The 22,359-nt window shown below is 41.4% G+C and overlaps 2 protein-coding genes across 2 annotated transcripts in view; one reads left to right on the top strand and one right to left on the bottom strand.

Annotated features, from left to right (window-relative positions):
• Positions 1-107: 107 nt before the first annotated feature.
• On the top strand, positions 108-13,944 carry LOC117556247 (PRELI domain-containing protein 1, mitochondrial-like). Its single transcript, XM_034231552.1, has 6 exons — positions 108-282; positions 1,539-1,736; positions 2,528-2,753; positions 4,569-4,682; positions 5,491-5,569; positions 12,557-13,944. The coding sequence occupies exons 2-6, from the start codon at positions 1,645-1,647 to the stop codon at positions 12,661-12,663; spliced, it is 618 nt and encodes a 205-aa protein (XP_034087443.1). The 5' UTR covers positions 108-282; positions 1,539-1,644; the 3' UTR covers positions 12,664-13,944.
• A 94-nt stretch (positions 13,945-14,038) lies between these two features.
• The window catches only part of mxd4 (MAX dimerization protein 4), a 35,879-nt gene continuing 27,558 nt past the window's right edge, over positions 14,039-22,359 (bottom strand). Inside the window, exon 6 of the mRNA XM_034231551.1 lies at positions 14,039-18,504. Within this exon, the coding sequence (XP_034087442.1) occupies positions 18,341-18,504 (164 nt within the window). The 3' untranslated portion in view covers positions 14,039-18,340. The remainder of the gene's footprint in view (positions 18,505-22,359) is intronic.

Here is a 22,359-nt window from a genome sequence, read left to right on the forward strand (position 1 = left end):
ACCATTAAACGCAAAAAAGTGATTTCCCCTCCGGTACAGCAGAGGGTGCAATAATCATACTGTGTGCTGCTCGTTTTGACCATAGACTGTATATATAAAGGTTTTTACACGAAGCAGAAGAAGAACTATGTACGTAGTTCTTTCACATTATTCTGATCTGAACTCTCTATGGGACAATGGATCTAATTAACTATCGCTAGTTATTTTAGAAGGCAAAACACTCATGAAGCAGGCTCTCTTTGGATATTTATGAGCCTCATATTTCACTAACAGTGATTTCAGGTAAGTCTTCTCTTATTTCCTGACAGCCTGAGAAACTTTAGATCCTACCGGGCTAGCTACACTTAATTAACCTTATACTAAGCTAGCTGTCAAATCCTCAACAAAGTCATGATTGTGTTATTAACTGATATAGCTATAAACTGTCAAATAGTATCAAACCGTAATATGCCAAACTATAGTAATTTAAGTCAGTTTTAAGGAGCTAGCTATATGTAAGATATCTAAGGAGTTCACATATTGTTAGCTTTAACATTAGCCACCTAGCTAGGAGCAAGCCCCGGCCAGCGCCATGTAGATATGGCTCTGGCCCCGGCTAATGGTATGGCTCAATGTAAAGTCAAGGTGACGTGTGCAGGTTGCACAACTTACAGTGACACTCAGATACTCAGATGTTTAAGTTATTGTTTAGTAGTTGAAAGATCAACCATTTCGTGAAAGTACTTCACAGGATTTGTAAAGAAATGTAGCAAAGGATGCCTCCACTTTACTGTGATTTGGTGCAAGTTAAAGGATTTTCTTTATCATTATAACCCTTTATTTAAGAAGCTAAAACATTGTGCTGTGGAAGTGAAAATGACAAATCAACATAATCTACTTCATGAATGTATGAAAATACATGTTTATAGTCAACAATGGACAACAAACACAGCATTTCGTCCCTGTAAGATGTATATACAAATTGGTGATACTGAATATATTTGGTATATTAGTAAATGTGCATGGCTGTATTGCTGGAATAATAACTCTATTAGTAATGTAATAACCGAATACATATATAGAGACAGTTTTATACATATATAGGAGAAGAAGATATTAATACAATCCCTATTAACAATATCAATAGTTTTATAACGTAAATAGGGCTGCAATGACATGAAGAAAATATACAGAAAATTGGCGGTCCCAATTAGATATATATAATACATGAAGGTAGATAATCACATTAAATCAAAAACCATAATAATATTCCAACAGTGCCATAAAGCAGGCCTGCTCCTTAATATGCAGCATTGCATTTAGGGGCAACATATACCAAAGTATACTGTTAAGATAGCTACTAGAGAGAGATATGGATATTGGACATTTTTTATTGTCTATTATAAAATAATATTGCATATCATGACAAGACAATATCCCTTGATTGTCAAACGTGTGTTTTTAACGTGTAAGAAGATACATTCTTTTGGTACCTTTGTTTATTTCCGGCTTGCTGGAGGTTTATCATTTGGTAAAGCTGTTTCTGTTCCTCTTTGCAGGGCTGTGTCAGGTTTTGGATGGATTCAGCACCTGAGGTATTATTTCCTCGTGTAGTCGCATCCAGGGACCTCAGGGATCTGAATCCTGTACAGCAGCGGGAAGAAAATGGTCAAGTATTTTTGTAGTAATGCAGACATCAGGAGCACGTGGGACCATGTTGTCGCTGCTTTCTGGCAGAGATACCCTAACCCATTCAGGTACTGTTATATGTTCATGATCAGTTTTAATTAGAAATGACCATTGTAAAGGATGTGATGGGTGTCAAAAGTCAACACCAATTTTAAGATATTATAGTTTTAGCAGTACAGTGCCTGGAATTAAACCAATTATCTACAACATAATACTTGCTTAATGTTTCCTAGATATGAAAAAAAAGGAAACCGCACAACTTTTGCATGTGAAATTTCACCTGCTAGAGTAATTTGCAAGTAACATCATAATACAATTAAAGTTTAGATCAGCCCTCAGTCATGATTCAGATCCAGAACCGAGAACACACATCAGAGAAGTAAAGCTAAGTTTAGCGTATTCATAGTTTCATAGTTGTGTGATCATTCTGTTTTACTTTCCTTATGACTTGATCTAACAGTCTTGAAAGATATTTTCTCTACAATATCTAAACATCCCAGTGACATTTTGGGGAAAATAAAACTTTACCATAACAGAAAAAACACACAAATACACTTTTTCTTTTGATTGACAGCTTGGAAAAGTAGAACTCTGTTTTTAAACAGAACTGAAAATCATTTAAAGCAGACATGAAACCTGACAGTTAAAGGTTAGATAGGTTCACATTGTACATTCAAACTGTTTTTGTTTTCTCTGAGCATCCATTATATTCATATTGGCCTTTAAAATATCCCCTTCTTACATACTTGGGCAAGATTGTTGATAAAATCTCTTAATTGTTTCCAGAGCTGTATGTGCACCTGACTATTTTTAAAGACAGACCTAATGACACATGGCTGTGTGTTTTTGTGTCCCTCAGCACCCATGTCCTCACAGAGGACGTTGTGTACCGGGAGGTGACCGCGGACCACCGGCTGCTCTCCAGACGCCTCCTGATGAAGACCAATCGGCTTCCTCGCTGGGCGGAGCGGATCTTCCCCTCCGGCATGTCTCGCTGTGTGTACATCATCGAGGACTCCATCGTGGACCCCGTCAACAGGAAGCTGACCACCTACACCTGGAACCTCAACCATACAACGCTCATGGTGAGGGGCCTGATTCTGTGTTCAGACCATTTCTTTCTTGGAAAAGTTGATAATTGACATTGTTCTCACAGCCTGATCTATGTGCCTCAGCTTTTTACAGCTACAAATCTCTCATAAACCAGCTGCACATGCTCAGCACCAAATAGACACAGCTAGCTACAAGCTGGTGAGCAAAGTGAAGCGTTTAGCAGCTAAAAGGTCTATTATATGTTCCCCTCAGGACATCCTTCATTCCGTTACTTCATTTGACCAACGTTAAAAACACAATTTGCCTAAGGATATAAGTGACGTAAGCTTAAGTTTGTTCTGCATGTTTCTACAGGTTGGCAGTGCACAGTGATAAAAACTGTATTTGCCAAGCTCAGCAAAAACAGCAGGTACCTGCAACGTAATCTAATCATGTGGATGTTCCATAAGGGCTGCTCAATTAATCGTATTTGAATCGCAATTACGATTATACTGTAGCTTGCAACGATTACGAAAACAACGTAATCGAAATAAAACGATTATTTTTGTATTATTATTATTATTTTTTTATTTATTTTTTAATAATTGTTTTTTTTGGGGGTTTTTCAGTTGAATTATACTTAACGTTAATCAACTGTTCAAAACATACTGTTCAAAACAAATTTCTCCAATAAATTGATGTTTTCAAAGTAAATGGATAATCGTTTTTAATAATCATTTAAAAAAATCATAGTCTCGATTATTTGGGTCAATAATTGATATCACATCATTTATTGACCCAAATAATCGAGATTATGATTTTTGCCATAATCGAGCAGCCCTAATAAGGGCCAGCAATAACATATGAAGGAATGTACAGTCTCTAAGTGAGGATGAAAAACAGTAAGAGCCTTTTGGGTTTTAAAAATAAATAATGCCCAGTTGGTTGAGACTAAGCAGCGTTTTGCTAATAACAAGTAAGTGATTTGAACTTAAAAGGTGATGATATATCAGTGTTGTGATCACAACCGCCCCCAAGTGGCCAAAATAAATGTTTTCTATCTCCAAGGGTTAACGTTTTCACATAGCTTCAGTGATTTAGGACCATTACAAGTTCAGTATTGCACACACACACTAAACATTCAACAGTGTGTTCAATTCTAGCAACAACTGAGATCTACAAGAATTGAGATCTATATTAGAGAAAAAAAAGAGCTTAGTGTTGCGGTTTCTCCTTGCTTTGTACTGTAAACTACCTGATTTACCAGTCAGGTGTGGCTGCTTACCCCTCAAGGGAGGAGGAAATATTAATTCAACCGGCCTGATCTTCAAAGGAGGCGAGCGTTTGAACACAGAGAAGAAGGGCCTTGACATGACTTGTACATTATGCAGCCTTTAAAGTGTGCTATTTCCACACTCTCACTGCTGCACACTGTACGCTAATGCAGGAGGGATTAATGCTGCTCATGTTCTTAATCTCCTGCAGTATGAAACTCAACCGGATGTTAAGATAGCTGACTGGTTGTGATCAAAGACATTTTCTGATCAAAGCATCCAAATCTTTATGGAAAATACATTAATGTTCCCATTTAGTTATTTCCTGTACTCATTACTTTGATGTATTGTTAGCTAAATGTACTGTGGCCTAACAGAGATGTCCTCATTCACATAGTGGTGAAAATCATGCAGGAAAAGTGGATTTATTTTTTTCATTCTTTTTTTGTAAAATAAATCACCTTTTAGGTCTGTGGAAGAAAAGCATTTATGAAATTATTTTACTTTATTTTCTGTACTGTGTGGATTATTAGGACAGTTCCATAGCCTTGTCCTTTTAATAATTTGCTGTTTTTTTATTTTCCCCGCTCTCAGTCAGTGGAGGAGCGTTGTATTTTCCAAGACTCCGCGGAGCAGCCGGCCTCCACCCAGATAAGACGGGAGGCGTGGATATCCTCAAACGTTTATGGCGTCTCCAGACCTATTCAGGTACCTTTATTCTCTTTTTGCAATAATAACCCATGCTTTTATCAACATGTTAAACTGTCCTCAGTGAATGGTACATTTTCATCATATTGCACACAATATCTGTTTTCTGTTTTTATTACTGCCGAATTTTATTCCATAATTTACTGTTATATTTAACTATATTTTTTATCATTTTTAATGTTATTATAATCTTCTTAAAATAGTTCTCTATCTGTTTTTTGCTGTTGTTGTTTTACTTTTATGTATGCACCATGACACCAAGTCAAATTCCTCCTACGTGTCAACCTACCTGGTAATAAACCTGTTTCTGAATCTGATTCTGATATTCGTATTTTAAGAAAATAGCCGTTACTTTCCTAGAAATGCATTTGTCACTGTAGATGTGTAATAGCAGTAAGCAAGTAGCAAAGCATGCTACATTTATTTACAATGACTAACTATTATCCATCCTAGATTGTAGAAATATATATTTGTTTAAGTAAATACATTAGTTTGTGTATATTTAGATGGTGATATACAGCATCAAGAAGGCTTCAGTTTGATTTGTTGGTATGTGTAGTAGAGTATGAGCAGTAGAGGCGTGGGAGCCTGTGTGCAAATGCCAACACAAAAAACAAGTGGGAGATTCAAAGGAAGAAGTGAAAACGGTGCCAAAATATGTCCAGATAAAATTGTTATTGTTAGATGTTGAAGATGCCCGGCTTGCTTTGAAACCCCCGGAGAGACGGAGAGAGAGGGCTGTTAGCTAAGTGTGTTTTTGTTCGACGGCTCCCTCATGCAAAGCCGTTTCCTGTTCTCTCTTTCCCAGGAGTTCGGACTGGCCCGATTCAAGAGCAACCAGGTGAAGGCCATGAAAGGGCTGGAGTACGCGCTCTCCAACATACAGGGTACGTCATGGCAGAAAGAAGAGGGAAACAAAACAGTTTATTTGTAACTGTTGCTATTTCTGGAGAGGACAAACTTTCCCTTAAAACATCAGGCCCGTTGTACACACTTTATTTTACGTATTGATGGTGTTATTTATATGTTCCCTTTACTTTGGTTTCATGGCTAAACATGCTCAAGGTGTGTTTTCATGAATCCAGTAGTAATTGAGTTGGCTCGCCTCTGACATCGAAATTCAATCGTTCAGCCTCAGGAGTTTGAAGCCCATACTCTGGAATTGGAAAGTTATCAGCATTGCCTAGTAATCTACCCCTACATGGTTTCCTAAGAAACAGGTTAATTTGAGCAGCCTTGAGGTCCTTTTCGCTCGTAAACACCATGTGACTGCAAAGGGATATGAAACCATGGCAACTACAGTGACAAACACGTCTGAATTTAGACTCAGACCAAAACAATTCAGGCTCTCTGTGCTGCATAAACAAAATACTGAGGAGCAATCTGAAAGGCAGAAAAAGCCTGTCCCTGCAAGAGGAATATGAGAGAGACTTCACTGAACTGATGAAAATATCAAACATTTTAAATTATTTACAAAAATAATGATAATGACCTTGATTCAATCCATTGTTTGGTCAGTTAATTGTCAAAAAACATTCAGAGATGATGAAAAAACCTCAGAATCTGTTCAGCTTCATTTACGTCTCCGGTGTGAAACAGTTACGTTACCAACAAAGAAAATAAATTAAAGTTTTTTGGTTGCAAAAGATTCAGACACTCTAGCAACCAATGAACTGCTTAGCCCATCAAAGGCATAGCCACACAATTGAGAATAAAACCCGGAAACATTTAATTTGGAAAAACGTTACATCAAACTCTAAAAAGGTATTTAACATTTATTTATTTTTTATTTCAAAGAAGACAAATGCATGCAAATCATCAACTCTTTCACAAACCATCATCTGTCTGAAGACACAGAGAGGTGGATTTAAATCCCGGGAAGCCATTAGATGATGGAGCGATGCGTTGTTTAGCAGCGTTCCCTAACGAGCGAGGTGTGTTGTGCTGATTCAGCGTACTGTTGTCTGAAAGGACGTTCTCCATTGTTGCCCCTCTGCCCCTGTGTGATGGCACCGCAGGGATCAGGCTGAGCGTTGTGGTAAGTCTGCTCGCAGTGAGGCATCATGTACCCCCCCGGCCTGCCCAGGGTGTCACATGATGCCCAGTATGAGCCTCACAGAGTAGAGCGAGTAGCTGATGTAGTGCCCGTCTCCCCTTGTGTGTGTGCAGAACCTCTTTGTCTTAAATAGTCAGAAACTAGGAGAAAAGATGACTCAGCAGTTGATCTAGCGTTGTGTAGATAGTCTTTAGTTTAGTAAATCCTTATGACCCCTATTTGTTTGATATAAAAATGAACCCTGTGAGAGATTGTGGTGATTGTCATTCGACATGTATATACAGTTTATGCGCTAAAACTTCAACTTTAAAATGGCAAGGTAGCTAAATTAACCTATGGAGTAAAACTCTTTCCCCTCTACATTGATTATAATCTAAGAACAATGCAGCTACTAGTTCAATCAGGAGAGACGGTTTTGATGTAAGAATAGAATACATATTTATTGCAAGGAATACACAAATGAATGTAATGGAGTTTTGGCGATTAGGCCCTGTTTTGCAGGAGTATCATTCGGGAGGGGAGAACCGATCCGATGAAACCCCCCGGGGTCTAGACAGTGGTGGTGGTGAATGGATAGTTGGGGTCGGTCTGAAGGGGAGTGGCTTAGCTTGACCCTGGATTCAGAGGGACCTGAGGTGAAAAGGGGTGGAGGAGGGTTGCGTCGAGTCACCTGAAATGGGGCGAAGCCTGCGAACTAGTTCAGGCTGTCAACTCGAGCACTTATGCTGCATTCATACATAACGCCCCTTGCCACTCTACAACCAACCAAACAGAGTCTCCTTAATACACCGCTCTATTTAACCTGCCAGATCTCTCTCCATGCTTTGCTTGCTGCTGCTATTGCTGCAGCTACTTCTACGTCGCTGCTGCTTGCTGCCCCACCACCACCCCAGCTTCCACCCCAGCTTCCACCTGTAGGCTCTGGGGGTTAGTTATTTGATCATCACTCATCGTGCTATGTATATCTACGGAGTGATGAGGCCCGAGCCTAGACGCCAAACTCAACTATATGCTGCTTCTAATAAACATGTCAAAGAAACACGTGAGTTGTCTGACTGAACTGACAGCTGTCAGAGGGGAGAGCAGATTTAAAAGGTTTAGCGGAGCGCTATGATAGGCTTGTGAGAATAGAGCGAAGTGATTGGTGGGGAGTGACGCCCCCGATCACTTATTGAGAGGAGAGAGAGTAGTAACATGGAAATAGTAAATGAAGAGTAAAGAAGGTCTTCCTGGTTGAACTTGCGCCGAGCTTCCTTTGTATGCTATATCAAGTTTTGCATCTTTGAATTAGTGAATGGGGTTGAGACTCTTCTTACCACATTGAATTTGTGATTTGTACACATCTTATGTTGTACAGTATAGGCAAACCCTTGTACTTAGACATGGTGTCAATTACTGCATTTAGCCATGGTATGGCAGTACAGTCAATCATAAGAGCTGCGGTACAGAGAGGACCTCCACGTTCCTCTGAGACTGCCTGGTTGAACTTTATGGTGTGAAAGCATAATGCATTCATTTGAGAAAAAGCACCTGGTCTTTGTTTTTAGAATGAATGAAATTGCCTTTTGAGAATTCTTAGAAAGGTTTCATAGAGATGAATTCATTCTGATGTTTTTCTAAATGAAGGAGGCCGGTTTAGTTTGATTAGAGTTGTGTTTTGAGGAATTGAGAGATACTTGTGTCCTTTATTAATATAGAAGGTGTTGTTATATTAATTATTATTGTCCCAGCACTTTAAATCAAATAGCACAGTTGCCTCAGGATCAGGGTCACTGTTGGAAGCTTCTCGCAGGACTTTGAGAACAACATTTTAATGTGAAATTACTTCACAGTAATTTGAGATGATAATAATTAAAACTCTAACCAAGTTTATGCTGTTTTTACTTTTCACATTTATGGATTAGATAGACTGTGGGATAAAAGGTTCATGTTATAGATCCACATGCAGCTCAGCAGCCTTGTTCTTCATGTTAATTAGCATTACTGCTCCACTCCACTGCTAGCAAGGCCCCGAGTAAAGGCTGATGCAAAACTGTGAAATAATTTCACTAAAGATTCCAGACAAACAGGTAGTCATAATAAAACTCCCACAGTGAATAGCACACATGAGTTTTTCTGTTGTGTGTGTGTAGAAAAACGATGAATCTCAAAATACAGGTTCTGTTCTTAGTACTGTTCAGTATTTCCCCTAGGTTGACTGCTTTGGGGGGGGGGGGGTGCTGTCTGAGCAGGGAGAGGAGCTGTGGATTATTGTTATTGATTAATGCATCCGTTTCTTAGGGTCAAAGATAATAAACTCACAACTTAAAATGAAAGTGTTTCGTTTATTTAATAAAAGAGCACATGTTCAATGTGAAAAGTGACAGTAGTTATAGATTATTTGCAATTTTGTGCTATATATATTAAAAAAAAAAAGAAAATTATAATTTTTTTTTTTTTTTAAAACACCTTGAATTTCAGGGGGGCGCGGGGCTCCGTTGGCGGGGCGCAGCGCCCCTCCAAGTCAATGGTAGGGGAAACACTGCTGTTAATATCAGGTGTTGTTTTGTGAGGTTCATGTGGTTCCTGCTGTGTCGCTGATCAGACAGCAGCAGCAAACCTTAGCCAGTTACTCACCATAACCGACACTTCAAGTTATCATGAAGTTAACATAGTAAAGAAGAAAGGTGCTTTTATATTTCAGCTTAGGGTTTGAGCAGCAGATTGTGAGAGGGGTGCAGAGAAGAGGAGGGGAATACAAATGGTGTAAAATAAGGCTGAGATGGATAGATAATTGCAAGAGACAAGGTTATAAGTAAGAAATGTCTGCCACAATAAGAAATGCCAGAGAGATCTCATAAGTTAAAGTCAGCTCTTACAAGTTATTTAATTCTCCTAAATGTCAATGTATGAAGGCCTGATTTCAACTGACTATGCACTTTTGTTCAACATAGGTTTCTTCAGAATGACACCTTTTTAAAGCCTGGAAATATATAAAGTAATGTCAAAGTAATTTAAACCTCCAAGTTGATCCACGCATACCAGCTACACTTACTGTACCTTTTGTGAAAAATAATATATATCACAATAAACAAACACCTATTCACAGCCTCACGTAAGACCAATAGTATTTTTGAACCTGCTTTAACACAATGAATCCCTTGTATCAACATCACCTGACGTCCCCCTCAGTCCCCGCCCCTCGCGTTGGACCACGATGTCTGTTTTATTCCACCAGAGGAAAATAAACATCTAAATCTGTCACTACAAACATAGACCATGGGAACGCTGAGTGTTTTTTTATATTGTGAAAGTACCTTACGGTGGATTTGAACTTTGTTTAGGGGCTTTCATAAAAGCCCTGAAATCAGTTTTATTTAACGTTGACTGAGACTGATTCAGACACATAAACAACTCGACTTTAGTGAGTAAAAGGAAACGTGTTAAAACAGGTGTGACAGTTACAAGTCATTTCATTTTTAGTATGGGCTGATATCACCGCCCACTCAAACCTGCATGGTGCACATAAGTTGGATAAGGACACAGAGGCATGTAGTGATTCTGGTTTTTATGTTTCTTATGACATTTGAAGCCAGTAAGTTTGCACCTTTTTGAATGTATTTGTTGTCATTTAGATGATATGATGTTGAAAGGTAAAGCATTTGGTGTGCTTTGTATCGGCTCGCTGCAGTTATTGTCTGAATCGGCAGCTCTGTCTGGAGGAAGCGGCTCGGCTCGCCTCTCTCTCCGTCTTTGGAAGGTTTAGGAAGCCGCTCGGTTGTATTGTGATTAGTTTTGTTGTTCTTACGTGAGGTATTTTAGGTTTTAAGGGTTCACAGTTGGGTCAGGCACAAAAAGCCAGCACTGAATCCAGTGCGAGGCAGTCTGCAGCTGATACAAATGTGGGTGTGCTCACTTCAAGACTTTATCCCAAGCATTTTCCCTTTTATATGATATATGAAGCCTCTTTCAGACATCTTGTTTACCTGGAGTCATATCACTGTATTTATCTGCTGTTGGGAGACAAAGCCACTTTAGTAAAAGAGATGATTTTACATTTGTTAGAGAAGCTTTTTATGTGAGAGCACTTCATAAAAACATTTCCCCTCACAGTGTGACCAGGGCAAATTAGGCTAGATCTTGTAAACATTACATTACATTGCATTTAGCTGACGCTTTTATCCAAAGCGACTTACAATAAGTACATTCGACCAGGAAGACACAACCTTGAAGAAAACAGAATCATATAAGTACATCAGGTTTCATAGAGCCGAAAATATGAGAAGGGAAACAGCAGAAATAATCGGACCAGCTGTCTCCCTTCTCATATTTTCAAATTTAAATCTTCAATAGCAAGTTACGCTAAATCTATTGATATAAAGGGAACTATGTTATGTTTGAATTATAAATGTCAATATTTTATGCACCGTACCAGATTATAGCCTTAAAGGCGGGGTATGTAATTTTGGAGAAACCAGCTCGAGTGCGCTAGAATTTGAAAACACACAACCGGAAAAAATCTGCCTCTTCCTTCAGACTTCCTTACAGAGCCCCTCCTCCAACACACACGAACGCGCACATGACCAATGAGGGCACGGGATGAGTTTGTGCACAGATGGAAGGCTGACAGGCAGTTAGGCCATCCGGTTATTTTAGCCGGGCAGGCTCAGATGATTGGTCGTGCTTTTGACAGCGCCACGGCTTCCACAGATGACATTTTTGTATGTATTTATTGTCAAAGCATTTAATTTATTCATTGCTATCGGGATGTTAAGAGCATCCATGGAATATAACAAAAAGTGTTTCTGAAATAAATGTCATTACCCACCTTTAAGCTAATTGGCATCTCTAGTCGCTGGGCATGTCAAAACAAAAAACGCACAATAACAAATAGTACAAACACTGATATGTTGAGCAAGAACAAAGTCACCAAACACACAAACAAAGCTGCACACAACAGCACATCACAAACGTATGCTTGGCAGTTTAAAGTCATCGTGACCACTAGGTAGGATTCAAGGTCCAGAGCTTTTAACAGACTTGGTGAGTTTATTTGAAAGTGCTGCAGCTCCTCACATCGTCAGGCAGGGGCTTCCACTGGTTTGGGGCTTACAAAAAACTAATCCAAATGCAGTGCGAATAAATGTTATGGTACAATCTTACCGGGAAGTATTTGAGGATAAAAATATTTGTACTGAACAAGTAGATGCAAAGTCGCGTAGTAAAGGTCCTCTATGTCTGGACACTTTAACACAGGGGTGTCCAAACTTTTTTCACCGAGGGCCACATACAGAAAAAGATATGAAGGGCTGGGCCGCTCACTAGAGTGCCTCATAAGTTCAGTTATAAGTTAGCAAAATCATTGAAATGTAGGTACATGATGCTTGTGAGTGTTGGCAGCTCATCCCTTAAAACAGAAACCTCAGATTGATTATAATAAGGAGAAATAGGAAGGGTGTATTTCAAGCTTGTTATGGGCTTTGTTCTTATCAACTAAGATATGTTAGAACATGTTTCCAACTCTAATTGACTGAATTTTATTTGAAAAGTGGTCTTATTAATACATGAATACTACTGTGTGATATTTTTGTACATTTATATTTAAGAAGTACAATATAAGACAAGCTCAAGTTTCATTTGTGGGCCATATTTCATTATTCTTTTTTAATTGGCTGAGGGCCGATTCAAAATGGTCCACGAGCCGCATTTGGCCCCCAGGTCGCAGTTTGGACACCCCTGCCTTAGCAGCTTGATGTGGACAGCAATGTTATGCATTTCATGTCTGAAAGGGGCTTAAATAAACTAACTGAGCGTTCTCCCTCTCTCTCTGGGCCCTCAGGAGAGACGCCCCAGCGGCCTCTCAGGGACCCAGTGAAGGCCAAGGGGGGGGCCAAGAGCCTGGCTTCAGCTGCGTCGGTCCCACAGAAACCCCCGCAGTACGTCTGAGGGGCCGCAGTGTGGAGCGCTGTGCAGGTGACATGAACTCAACACCACGCCTTTTCATCTCCTCCACTGGACTGAGGGGTTCTGGGATCTCGCTGATCGGTGGTTCTTTTGTGTGTTCTTGAAGTATGAAGCAGCTACCGTGACCTTTCTGTCTACGTTGCGTCTCAGGTCCCGAGCCTTCGTCTGAAACATATCGTCTCTGTGGGAAATTGTTCGGATTGTGATCAGCAGCACCTGTTAATGCTGTAACTACGTCATGTTTATAAATGCACATTTTCTTGTCTTGCCATGTATGTAATTTATCTATTTTAATTTATTAATCTTATTTTCATGTAAAACGATAAAACTCTTCTCAAACAGTTGCACACTTTGGACTTGAAGTAATATATTATTATTGTTATAGGTTCATCCTCTGATACTGTGACTGTGTAACTTTAGTTAAGCTTAAACAACTAAAGGACAAGGATAAGGAATCGTGGAATATTCAAAGGGATTTCTTAATGATTTCTTACTTATTTAACATTTTCTGGGGTTGAGACTCTTCGTGTCACTTTCAAACACATCACACAGTGTGTTGTATGAGTGTCGGCATGCAGAGTCCTCTGTAAAACTGCACATAACAATAAAACACTTGGTTTAAAAGCTACTGGTACCGAAGCTCTGATAATCACAAGAAACCAAAGTGACCTATATAAAGTCATAGTGAGAAGGTTTTCTGTGTTCAGATTGACTTTGTGATGTCTCTGTTTGACACTGAGGTCGTTAAGGAACCCTTTTTATATCATTTCCTGTGTATGAAGCTGAAGTAGTACTGAATATGACGAAAGATTTCAGTGATTGCATTCCCTTTTTCTAGATGGACATTTCTGGACTTTGCTGCTTCAAAACTTGAACTATAATAGTTTTAAATAATATTATGTTATATATATAATCATGTGATGTATGAATGCTTATTTAGAATTATGCATTTGTGATACGGAGTATATCTAGAGATATAAGTACAGAGTAAGAAATGTAAAAACTAAATGGTTTAGATTTTTTATTAAAAAATATAATATATTTTGTTACTCATTCAAAAACATTTTAAACCAACCTTGCAAGTTGAGAGTCTGATGTCTTGTTTTTTCATTGTGAAATTATGCTTTATTAAAATGTGATAAGTTATTGATTTAAATGTGCCTCTCTTGAGTTTATCACTTTCTCTGCTGTGGCAAAAAGATGAACTCTGACCTTTCAAACCAGTTACTATTCCAGATCAGTTTCACAGCTGCACAAACAGGAAGCCCTTTAACATCTGAACACAGATCTGCATATTCCCGCTGCTTTGTTGTCACAGCGCTGCATAAATCATTCACCAGGCAATGATGAGGCCGCGTATGTATAAAACATTTTAATTATATTACAATGAGAGAATGCACAATACCTTCATGTGTTTGCCAAAATGTAGCCAGCACCAGGTACATGTGTACTCACACAAAACAAAAAAAAGGAACTTATATATAACATCTTCTGAATGCATATTACACATTCGCTAAAAAGGAACATATTCACAGGTCTCTGGCACAGAACTCTCCCTTCTCTGCACAGTATGTCAGCCCACAACTAACTCCCCCCCCCCCTCCCCCCTCCACTACAAATCCCAGCAAGCCTCTGGGTACAGAAGATGAACAAAATAAAAAGGAGAAAAGACAAAAAGGCTGGGGGTCTGGATAGCGGGATGCTGACCTAAAGCCTACAAGTACTTAAAGCTAGTCGCCTGAAATCACATTACAGATCATTCTGCATGGAAGGTTTAAAAAGTGACAATTTTTTTTGGCAGGAATCATATTTAATGGAAGTGTCTGTTTATGTAAGAACCACCGCTGAGCAATAGGATGGTGGTTCTGTTTCTGATTTCATCCCACCTCCCACCCTCTCTCTCTCTCTCTGCCTGCTGACTTCCCCAAATATCACACTGTGCTTTTGTGCTCTTAGAAAAAACCCAACACGCTGAAGTAAATCTCTGCAACAGCAACATGAAAGCAAATATCAAACCACGCCTGTGCTCGCTCTGATGACTCTTAAATCGTGCTTTAATCTCAAAAGGAGTTTTAATGAAGAGTCCCATAAATATGAACCTTATTTTATAAAGAAAGAGGCAGTAACATATTCTGTTTCCTCTTAAAGGGGCTTCTACCTGATTGAACCATCTTCATTTATTTGTACCATCTCTGAAAATAACTTTTTTTAAGGCACATCATTAAAAGATTGTCCATAAACACTATCCATCCAGCATTCAGACTAAATGTTACCGCGTCGCCGTCCAGTCAGCTGTTCAAAGCCCTTCTGAGTGTGCTATGTACATTTTTCAATAATGCCATTTATTATAATCTCATATCTGGCCCTCGTCCCATTCACTCGGTCAGGTTTCCGCTGGGAGGTTCTGTGCAAGAGAATCACTTTATGCATTCATCTGGTTCGCTTCGTTGTTCATTTCTGACATTTCTGATACAGTCATGTACAAATCCATTGACATAAATGTAAACTCTTGATGACAAATATAAAAAAAAAACAGCTTTTCAAACGTTTTTTAAACTCTAGTTTTTTTTGTTGCCCTCCTGCAGTGTATGGAGAGAGTGCAGATAGGAGGTCATCAAAACAAAATGTAGAGTTGGTCACCATAAAATGCACCACAGAGTCAAAAGCCAAACTGCCTGCTTGCCTTTAAACCCCCCCGCCCACCCCCAGAAAGCACGAGATGGTAATATTGCTGTGTCTCAAGAGGTCCCCTGATCAGCGGGTAACACTTTTACTGGGACGGACCACTGGGAGCGCGGAGGATTACACCTTTAAGCTGCCATCGATTGGATTATTTTATCACTCCCATCCCAGTGACTCCCATTGAACGAACAAATAGTCAACAAAGAACAAAAGTAAATTAACAAAAACAAAATAAAAACTTGCTTCAAGCCCAGAAGTTTTGAGCCCCGTTGGTGGTTATTGGGGGTGACTGGAAGCTGCCATGGGAGTTTACCAGTGTGTGGTTTTGAAAACATGTTCTGTGACAGAGGCAGCGCTGGCAGACGAGCGGGCGTCAGGGTCTTTGGGGGGGGGGGGGGGGGGGGGGGGGTGCCTAAAACAACAGTAGAGAGAGGGGTTTTTTTCAAATGTATTTATAATGAGATCTTCTCTTCAAGTGCCCATTGCTCATGGAAGTGTTTTGGCATGGTAAATGGTGGAAATCTCCCACCAGAGGGAGGGTGGGACAAAGAGAAGGGGGAGTGTGACCTGAGTAGGGAGCGAGGGTGAGGAGGAGGAGGTGGGGGGGGGGGGGGGGGGGGGGGAGGTCGAAGGCTCACCAAGGCACAGAATGACAGCAGGAGAGTCACCCAAGGGAGAGGGGCCAGTGTATCAGCTCCCCTGCCCCCACTCTCCCTTCAACAAGCCTGACCTCACGTCCGTCTGTCTCTCATATATATTTATATTTTACATTTATATATAGATAGATATACTTGCTCTTTTTTGTCTTTTCATTACAAGAGAACATTTAGGAAAATATAATACAAAATGTAATACAAGAAATATAGACTACACTGGCTAACATCACTTTGAGTGACATGTTGCTTCTTTTGTTTTTTGTGTTCTTGAGTCTTTTGTAGTTTTTTTATAGTTTTTTGGCAGACCTGCCATGGTGGACAGGTCTTTTTTGTTTTCAAGTGTTTGAATGCCAAGCTCTAAAGACTGCCAGACTGAGGCCTAATGATTATTAAATGGTCAGAGAGCGACAGAAGCGCCCCTTCCGTCAATAGTGACTATCGTGAATCAATTACAAGCCCTGGAGACAAGTAACAGATAGCAGAGAAAAATAACTATTAGTCTTTGTTAAAGAAACTGAATGTGATTAGTTATAAGCTAAAGCAAACGCCTCTACAGAAAACACGTCCTTAGAGCTGGCCCTTTTTTTTTATCTTTTACATTTTTTCTCTCCAAATTCACAGCTTTGACTTGTTAATCAGAAAGACAGACAAACATCCGGACACACCTGAATACTGTTGAAAAAGCAACAAAGCTGTAGAGGAATGGGAATTCTGGGTAAATGGCGTTGTGAGCACAGAGAGGGATCCATTAGTGAACAAGAAAAAGGAGAATTGCTCCTTTTTCCGCTGGTCCGCTCTCAGTTAACACCCACTGGCCGTTGAACAGGTAAAAGTCTCCGTGACGCCTCATGGTCCTCCAGAATTGTTTAAACACTCAGAGGAACAACCTGCCTCTCGTATTTATTGCTACATCAATTCGCTACTGAGAAGGAATCACAAGATTTGAATCAATCTTTAAGGAATAGAGTTTTTAGTAATGAGGCAACTCCTTTTTTCAATTGACTTAGTAGTCCATCCACACCATAGGGTGGTATAGTGTAGTGGTCAGTAGTGTGGAGTAGTGGTGAGGCAACCCGACCACAGGGAGACAGTAACTGTGCGTCTATATACAATAATTATTCTCTGCTACAGCTCTGTACGTTTTTCAGATTGTCTTTGGCCAGAAATCAGCCCTGTTTTGAAGATGCATGCATTTGTGTGCAGACGTAGCTACTGAAAACGTCCTATTTTTAGTGACACAGACGCAGCACTTTGACATGAAAATGGGGAACAAATAAAGGAATAGTTTTACATTTTGGGAAAAAAGAAGCTTAGTTAGATGAGAAGATCGATACCATACGTCTGTTTGCTAAATGTGAAGCTACAGCCAGCGGTCGCTTAGCTTAGCATAAAGACTGGAATTGTAGGAGAAACGGCTCAAAACGAAAGCTATACATTTCCCCAAAATGTCAAACTATTACTCTAACCTTCTCCATTTTTCATCGTTTCAAGGAAAGTGCGTGACGCCTGCAATAGCTGCTCCGGTAAATCTTATATTGTGTAAAGGGAAGATACTGTGTGATGTAAATACCTTTGCGTGTTGCAAATATTGCAGAGAATGCAGAAGTGCTTTACCTTTTACATCACAAACACGGTGCCTGTCTGGGGTTGCTATGGCCTTATAGAGATTACAGGAAGTCTATATTTTGTTTTTTAACCCTCCTAAACTCCCTCGCTTGTTCTTTCTCTCTTACATATTCGCACACACACACACACACACACAACCCACACAACACACACACACACACAACACACACACACACACACACACACACAACACACACAACACACACACACACACCACACACACACACCACACACACACACACACACACACACACACACACACACACACACACACACACACACACACACACACACACACACACACACGATTAACAAGTCAAAGCTGTCCACCACACCACAGAAGTCCCCAATAAAACCCACAAACTCTGCTCTGCTCTCTATGAGCCTGTGGCAACACTAGGTAAGGGGGTGTGATGGCAGTGGGAGGGCAGGGGGTGTGAAGGGGGGGGGCGGGGTGGTGCGAGTTCAGGCAGGATACAGTAGGGTGAGGTAGGGTCAGTGGTCAGGGGGGTCAGGAAGGCTTTTTGAGTGGCATTTCCTGTAGAGCCGGGGCCAGGAGAAGGGGGGGTTCATCTCCGCTGTGGACCGGTCTGATGGAGGTTTGCGGGCGGAAAATGGTCGGGGAAGGTATAGGTGAGGGGGGGGGGAAGCGTGGGGGAGGAAGCTGGTTGGGAGGTGGATGTCCGCTCGGCGTCCTAACAGTGGTGCGGCTGCAGTCTGTGGGAATGTGTGGCTGTGTAACTGGTGTCGCTGGAGCTGCTCTGGAGGCTGTAGTGGTCCTCCTCCTCCTCGCCGTCGCTGATGCTGTCCACGCTGTCCACCTCGCCGGGAGTGAACTCCATGCCCTCGATGTCCACGTCTGCAAGCGAAAAAAAGAAAAACACACATGGTTACATTTGGCACTTTTCAGTTTCAGATAAAAGTGAGAGGAAACTGTTTATTTCCACCAAAACTGTGGGAATATTTATGAGGCCGCCTGCAGCGCCCACGGATTAAACCCAGATTTAGGCAGCCATTACCACACAGATCTTTGTGCTCCCAAAGCTTATCCCCCTCCATTGATAAACAACCGCATGTGTGTTTACCTCATCCAGGATTAGTAAACACACTGTAACAGACCAGACTGAGCTTTTACGTGACACCAGTGAGCAGCACATTGCACCTTTGAACTCTGGGTATGCTGGAAAACAACTAAATGATACAACCTGTAGTGCGACTGCATTGAAAGGAAAAAAGTATATATAGACAGAAAGAGAGGAGTTCACCATTAACGGTTTAAATATGAGGTTAACGGCAAACCTTTTTAAAATAGACTCTCCTAGAAGCCATTCATGGTGCTCATAAAGTTGGCCGAACACAGACCTCCCTAGATTTTATTGTGATGTCAGAAAAGTGGGAAGTCTTGAGCTGCCGATTTTCTATCCAAGAAGCACTTTTAAGGAAGTATACTGGCTCCTTTAGTTGATATTGGCTGCTGTTTCAGGGTAATGACATTCAAATAGTACCTGAACCTGAAAGATTACTCTTTTGTAATTTTGACAGATGAGACGTAACAAGTTCTTTAAGCTGCTATGATCTGCACTGGTTCCCGCAATCCCACATGACATGAGATCTCCCACCATCAGTAGCTATAGAAGAAAATCAATATTTAACCTTTAACCCCTGGGGCATCACCTGCAAACAAGGCCGGGGCAAATCGTGCAGGGATCACAGTCTGGCTCAGAGTTTATCGGTGGACAGCGAGAGGAATGCAAACAGCTGACTATTACATGTAAATAAAGGCATTAATAGAGCTGTGCTGAGCGGGTATTTAGCTGCAGGGCATACAGTCTGTGAGCATGTGAACGTCAGTCCGAGACATACCTCCGTGGTTATTGATTTGCATCAAATTTGGAAGTGATCTACATTTTATTTACATTATTGTCATAGTTACAAAAAGCTGTGACCACAACAATGCCCAGGACTATCCACATGATAAAGTACACAAATCTAATGTCACGTAATAATATCTAGAATAAATCTACATTTATATTGTCAGAAAAGGCTTTTCAGAATATGGTACACATTTCTTTGTACATGTCTTTGCACGCACATGTCATTACTGATGGGAGAATTAAAAAAACTACTAGCAAACACGCCTTTATTTTGAAATTCTCATTTCACTGCTGTCACCATTTCTGATAAAGCACACCTCCTTCCTTCAGAGCCCAGTAATACAATTGTCGAATGAGTTGCTTGTTGTGAGTTGATATTATTGTATAGGGATTGTTTATATAAACTGATTGTGTTAAATGGGCACTCCTTTTAACCTCACTGATGCTGAGTTCCCCATCTCTGACCATAAATCTGTGCTTTTTGAGGTAAATGTCCCCATATCTAAAACAAGAGCACTGCGGACCATCACCTTCAGAAACATCAAACGCATTGACCCCAGAGACCTTAACTCCCTTATTGCCTCCGTGCCCAGTCCACCCCTATCCTCCTCCTCAACCGCTGCTGAACTGGTGAGTCACTACAACAACTGTCTCACATCTTCCCTGGATGCGCTTGCTCCTCTGAAGTCTCGCATAGTCTCTTTTGTGTACACTGCTCCCTGGTACACTGCTGCCCTCCACCAGCTAAAAACCACTGGCCGGCGTCTTGAACGTCTGTGCAAAAAGACTGGACTCTTAATCCACATTCAGCTCTACAAAGAACATCTCTGCCTTTACAAGAACGCCCTCACCACCGCTAAGTCCTCCTACTACTCCAACATCATCAGTTCTGGAAAAGGTAACACGAGAAACCTCTTCTCAACCGTCAGACACCTACTTCAACCTCCCACAACACTCCCCACAGACATCTCATCTGATGACTGCAATGACTTTCTGAATTTCTTCAATAGCAAAATCAACACCATCCACCTGCAACTGGCTGCATCTAGCACCTCCAAAGACGACCAACAGTGCCTGAGCTCCACCAGTCACCAGCTAATCCCCACCCTGTCCAATTTCTCGGCAGCTACTGAGTTCTCCATCACTGAGCTTATCCGTAAATCCAAACCTACTACCTGTCAGCTCGAACCACTCCCCTCGTTAAAACCTGTGTGCCCTCTACTTACCCCTTGATCACAAGAATCCTTAACTCGTCCCTCGCAACTGGAACTGTACTGCCAAACCTCAAAACTGCTGCAATAACACCAACACTCAAAAAACCTGGAGCTGACCGAGATGACCTGAATAACTACAGGCCCATCTCTAACCTCTCCTTCATCTCAAAAACCCTTGAAAGAGTGGTTGCTGACCAACTTCAACAACACCTGGACAAAAACAACCTTCATGAACCCTTCCAATCGGGTTTCCGCTCAAAGCACAGCACCGAAACAGCGCTGGTAAAAATCACCAACGACCTCCTCCGTGCAGCTGAATCTGGACTGCTCACCATCCTAATCCTCCTTGACTTCACAGCTGCCTTTGACACCATCTCACACGCACTGCTTATCAAACGTTTGGCAGACATTGGGATCACTGGTACTGCACTCTCATGGTTTTCATCCTACCTCACAGACAGAAAACAATATGTCCGTCTCAGCACCCACCGGTCAAGCTGCTCCACTGTCTCACATGGTGTTCCTCAGGGGTCAGTATTGGGTCCACTCCTGTTTATTATCTACCTACTCCCCCTTGGCACTATCCTCCGTCATCATAATGTCCATTTCCACTGTTACGCCGACGATACCCAGGTCTACATTTCCAGCAAACCCAACACTGCCCTCCCCCCAACCTCTCTCACCAACTGCCTCCAGGACATCAGGAGCTGGATGAGCAGGAACTTCCTAAAACTCAACGGCAGCAAAACCGAAGCCCTGCTGGTTGGCACCAAAACCACCCTCTCCAAAACCTCATCCTCCCCTGCCTCCAACCTCATCATTGATGGCTACTCCATCCCCTTCTCTGGCCAAGTTAAGAGCCTTGGTGTCATCCTGGACAGCTCCCTCTCATTTTCACCTCACATAAATAACATCACCCGGACTGTCTTCTTCCACATACGCAACATCTCCAGACTCCGCCCATCCCTTTCTCAATCAAACACTGAAGTCCTGGTCAATGCATTTGTCACGTCCCGCATCGACTACTGTAACGCCATCCTCTCAGGCATACCCACCAAGCTCATCAATAAACTACAAATCATACAGAACTCCGCAGCCCGGATCATCACCGGCACCAAGGCCTCCGAACACATCACCCCCCATCCTCATCCAACTCCACTGGCTCCCTGTTCAATCCCGTATCAACTTCAAAAACCTACTGCTCACTTACAAAGCCCTACATAACCTGCCACCCCCCCCCCCCCCCCCCCCTATCTGGCTGACCTTCTTCAGGAGTACACCCCCTCTCGCTCACTCCGCTCCTCCTCTGCTGGTCTGCTGACCGTCCCCACCCCACGCCTCGTCACCATGGGTGCTCGGGCTTTTAGCTGCACTGCTCCCAGACTCTGGAACTCCCTCCCCCCGCACATCCGACAGTCAGCCACAATCACCATATTCAAATCCCAATTAAAAACCCACCTGTTCAAATCTGCTTACTCACTGTAGTGCTCCCCATTATATGTTTCATTTGTGTCCACTTGACTGTCTCCTCCATGATTTCCTGTTTGTGTTTTTATCATGTTCTGTTGCCTATTAGCGTTTTATTTTTATTTATTTTTTTAACAAATTGTACGGTGTCCTTGGGTG

Source organism: Gymnodraco acuticeps, unplaced genomic scaffold (assembly GCF_902827175.1).
Source record: "Gymnodraco acuticeps unplaced genomic scaffold, fGymAcu1.1, whole genome shotgun sequence".
NCBI classification, from domain to species: domain Eukaryota; kingdom Metazoa; phylum Chordata; class Actinopteri; order Perciformes; family Bathydraconidae; genus Gymnodraco; species Gymnodraco acuticeps.

What these genes read in the sequence shown, in the direction of transcription:
- LOC117556247 (XM_034231552.1), top strand. Translation starts at nt 1,645, where the DNA reads ATGGTCAAGTATTTTTGTAGTAATGCAGACATCAGGAGCACGTGGGAC. An exon ending in GCGTCTCCAGACCTATTCAG is followed by an intron (nt 4,683 to 5,490) that starts GTACCTTTATTC and finishes TCTCTTTCCCAG; the next exon opens with GAGTTCGGACTGGCCCGATT. An exon ending in CGCGCTCTCCAACATACAGG is followed by an intron (nt 5,570 to 12,556) that starts GTACGTCATGGC and finishes CTGGGCCCTCAG; the next exon opens with GAGAGACGCCCCAGCGGCCT.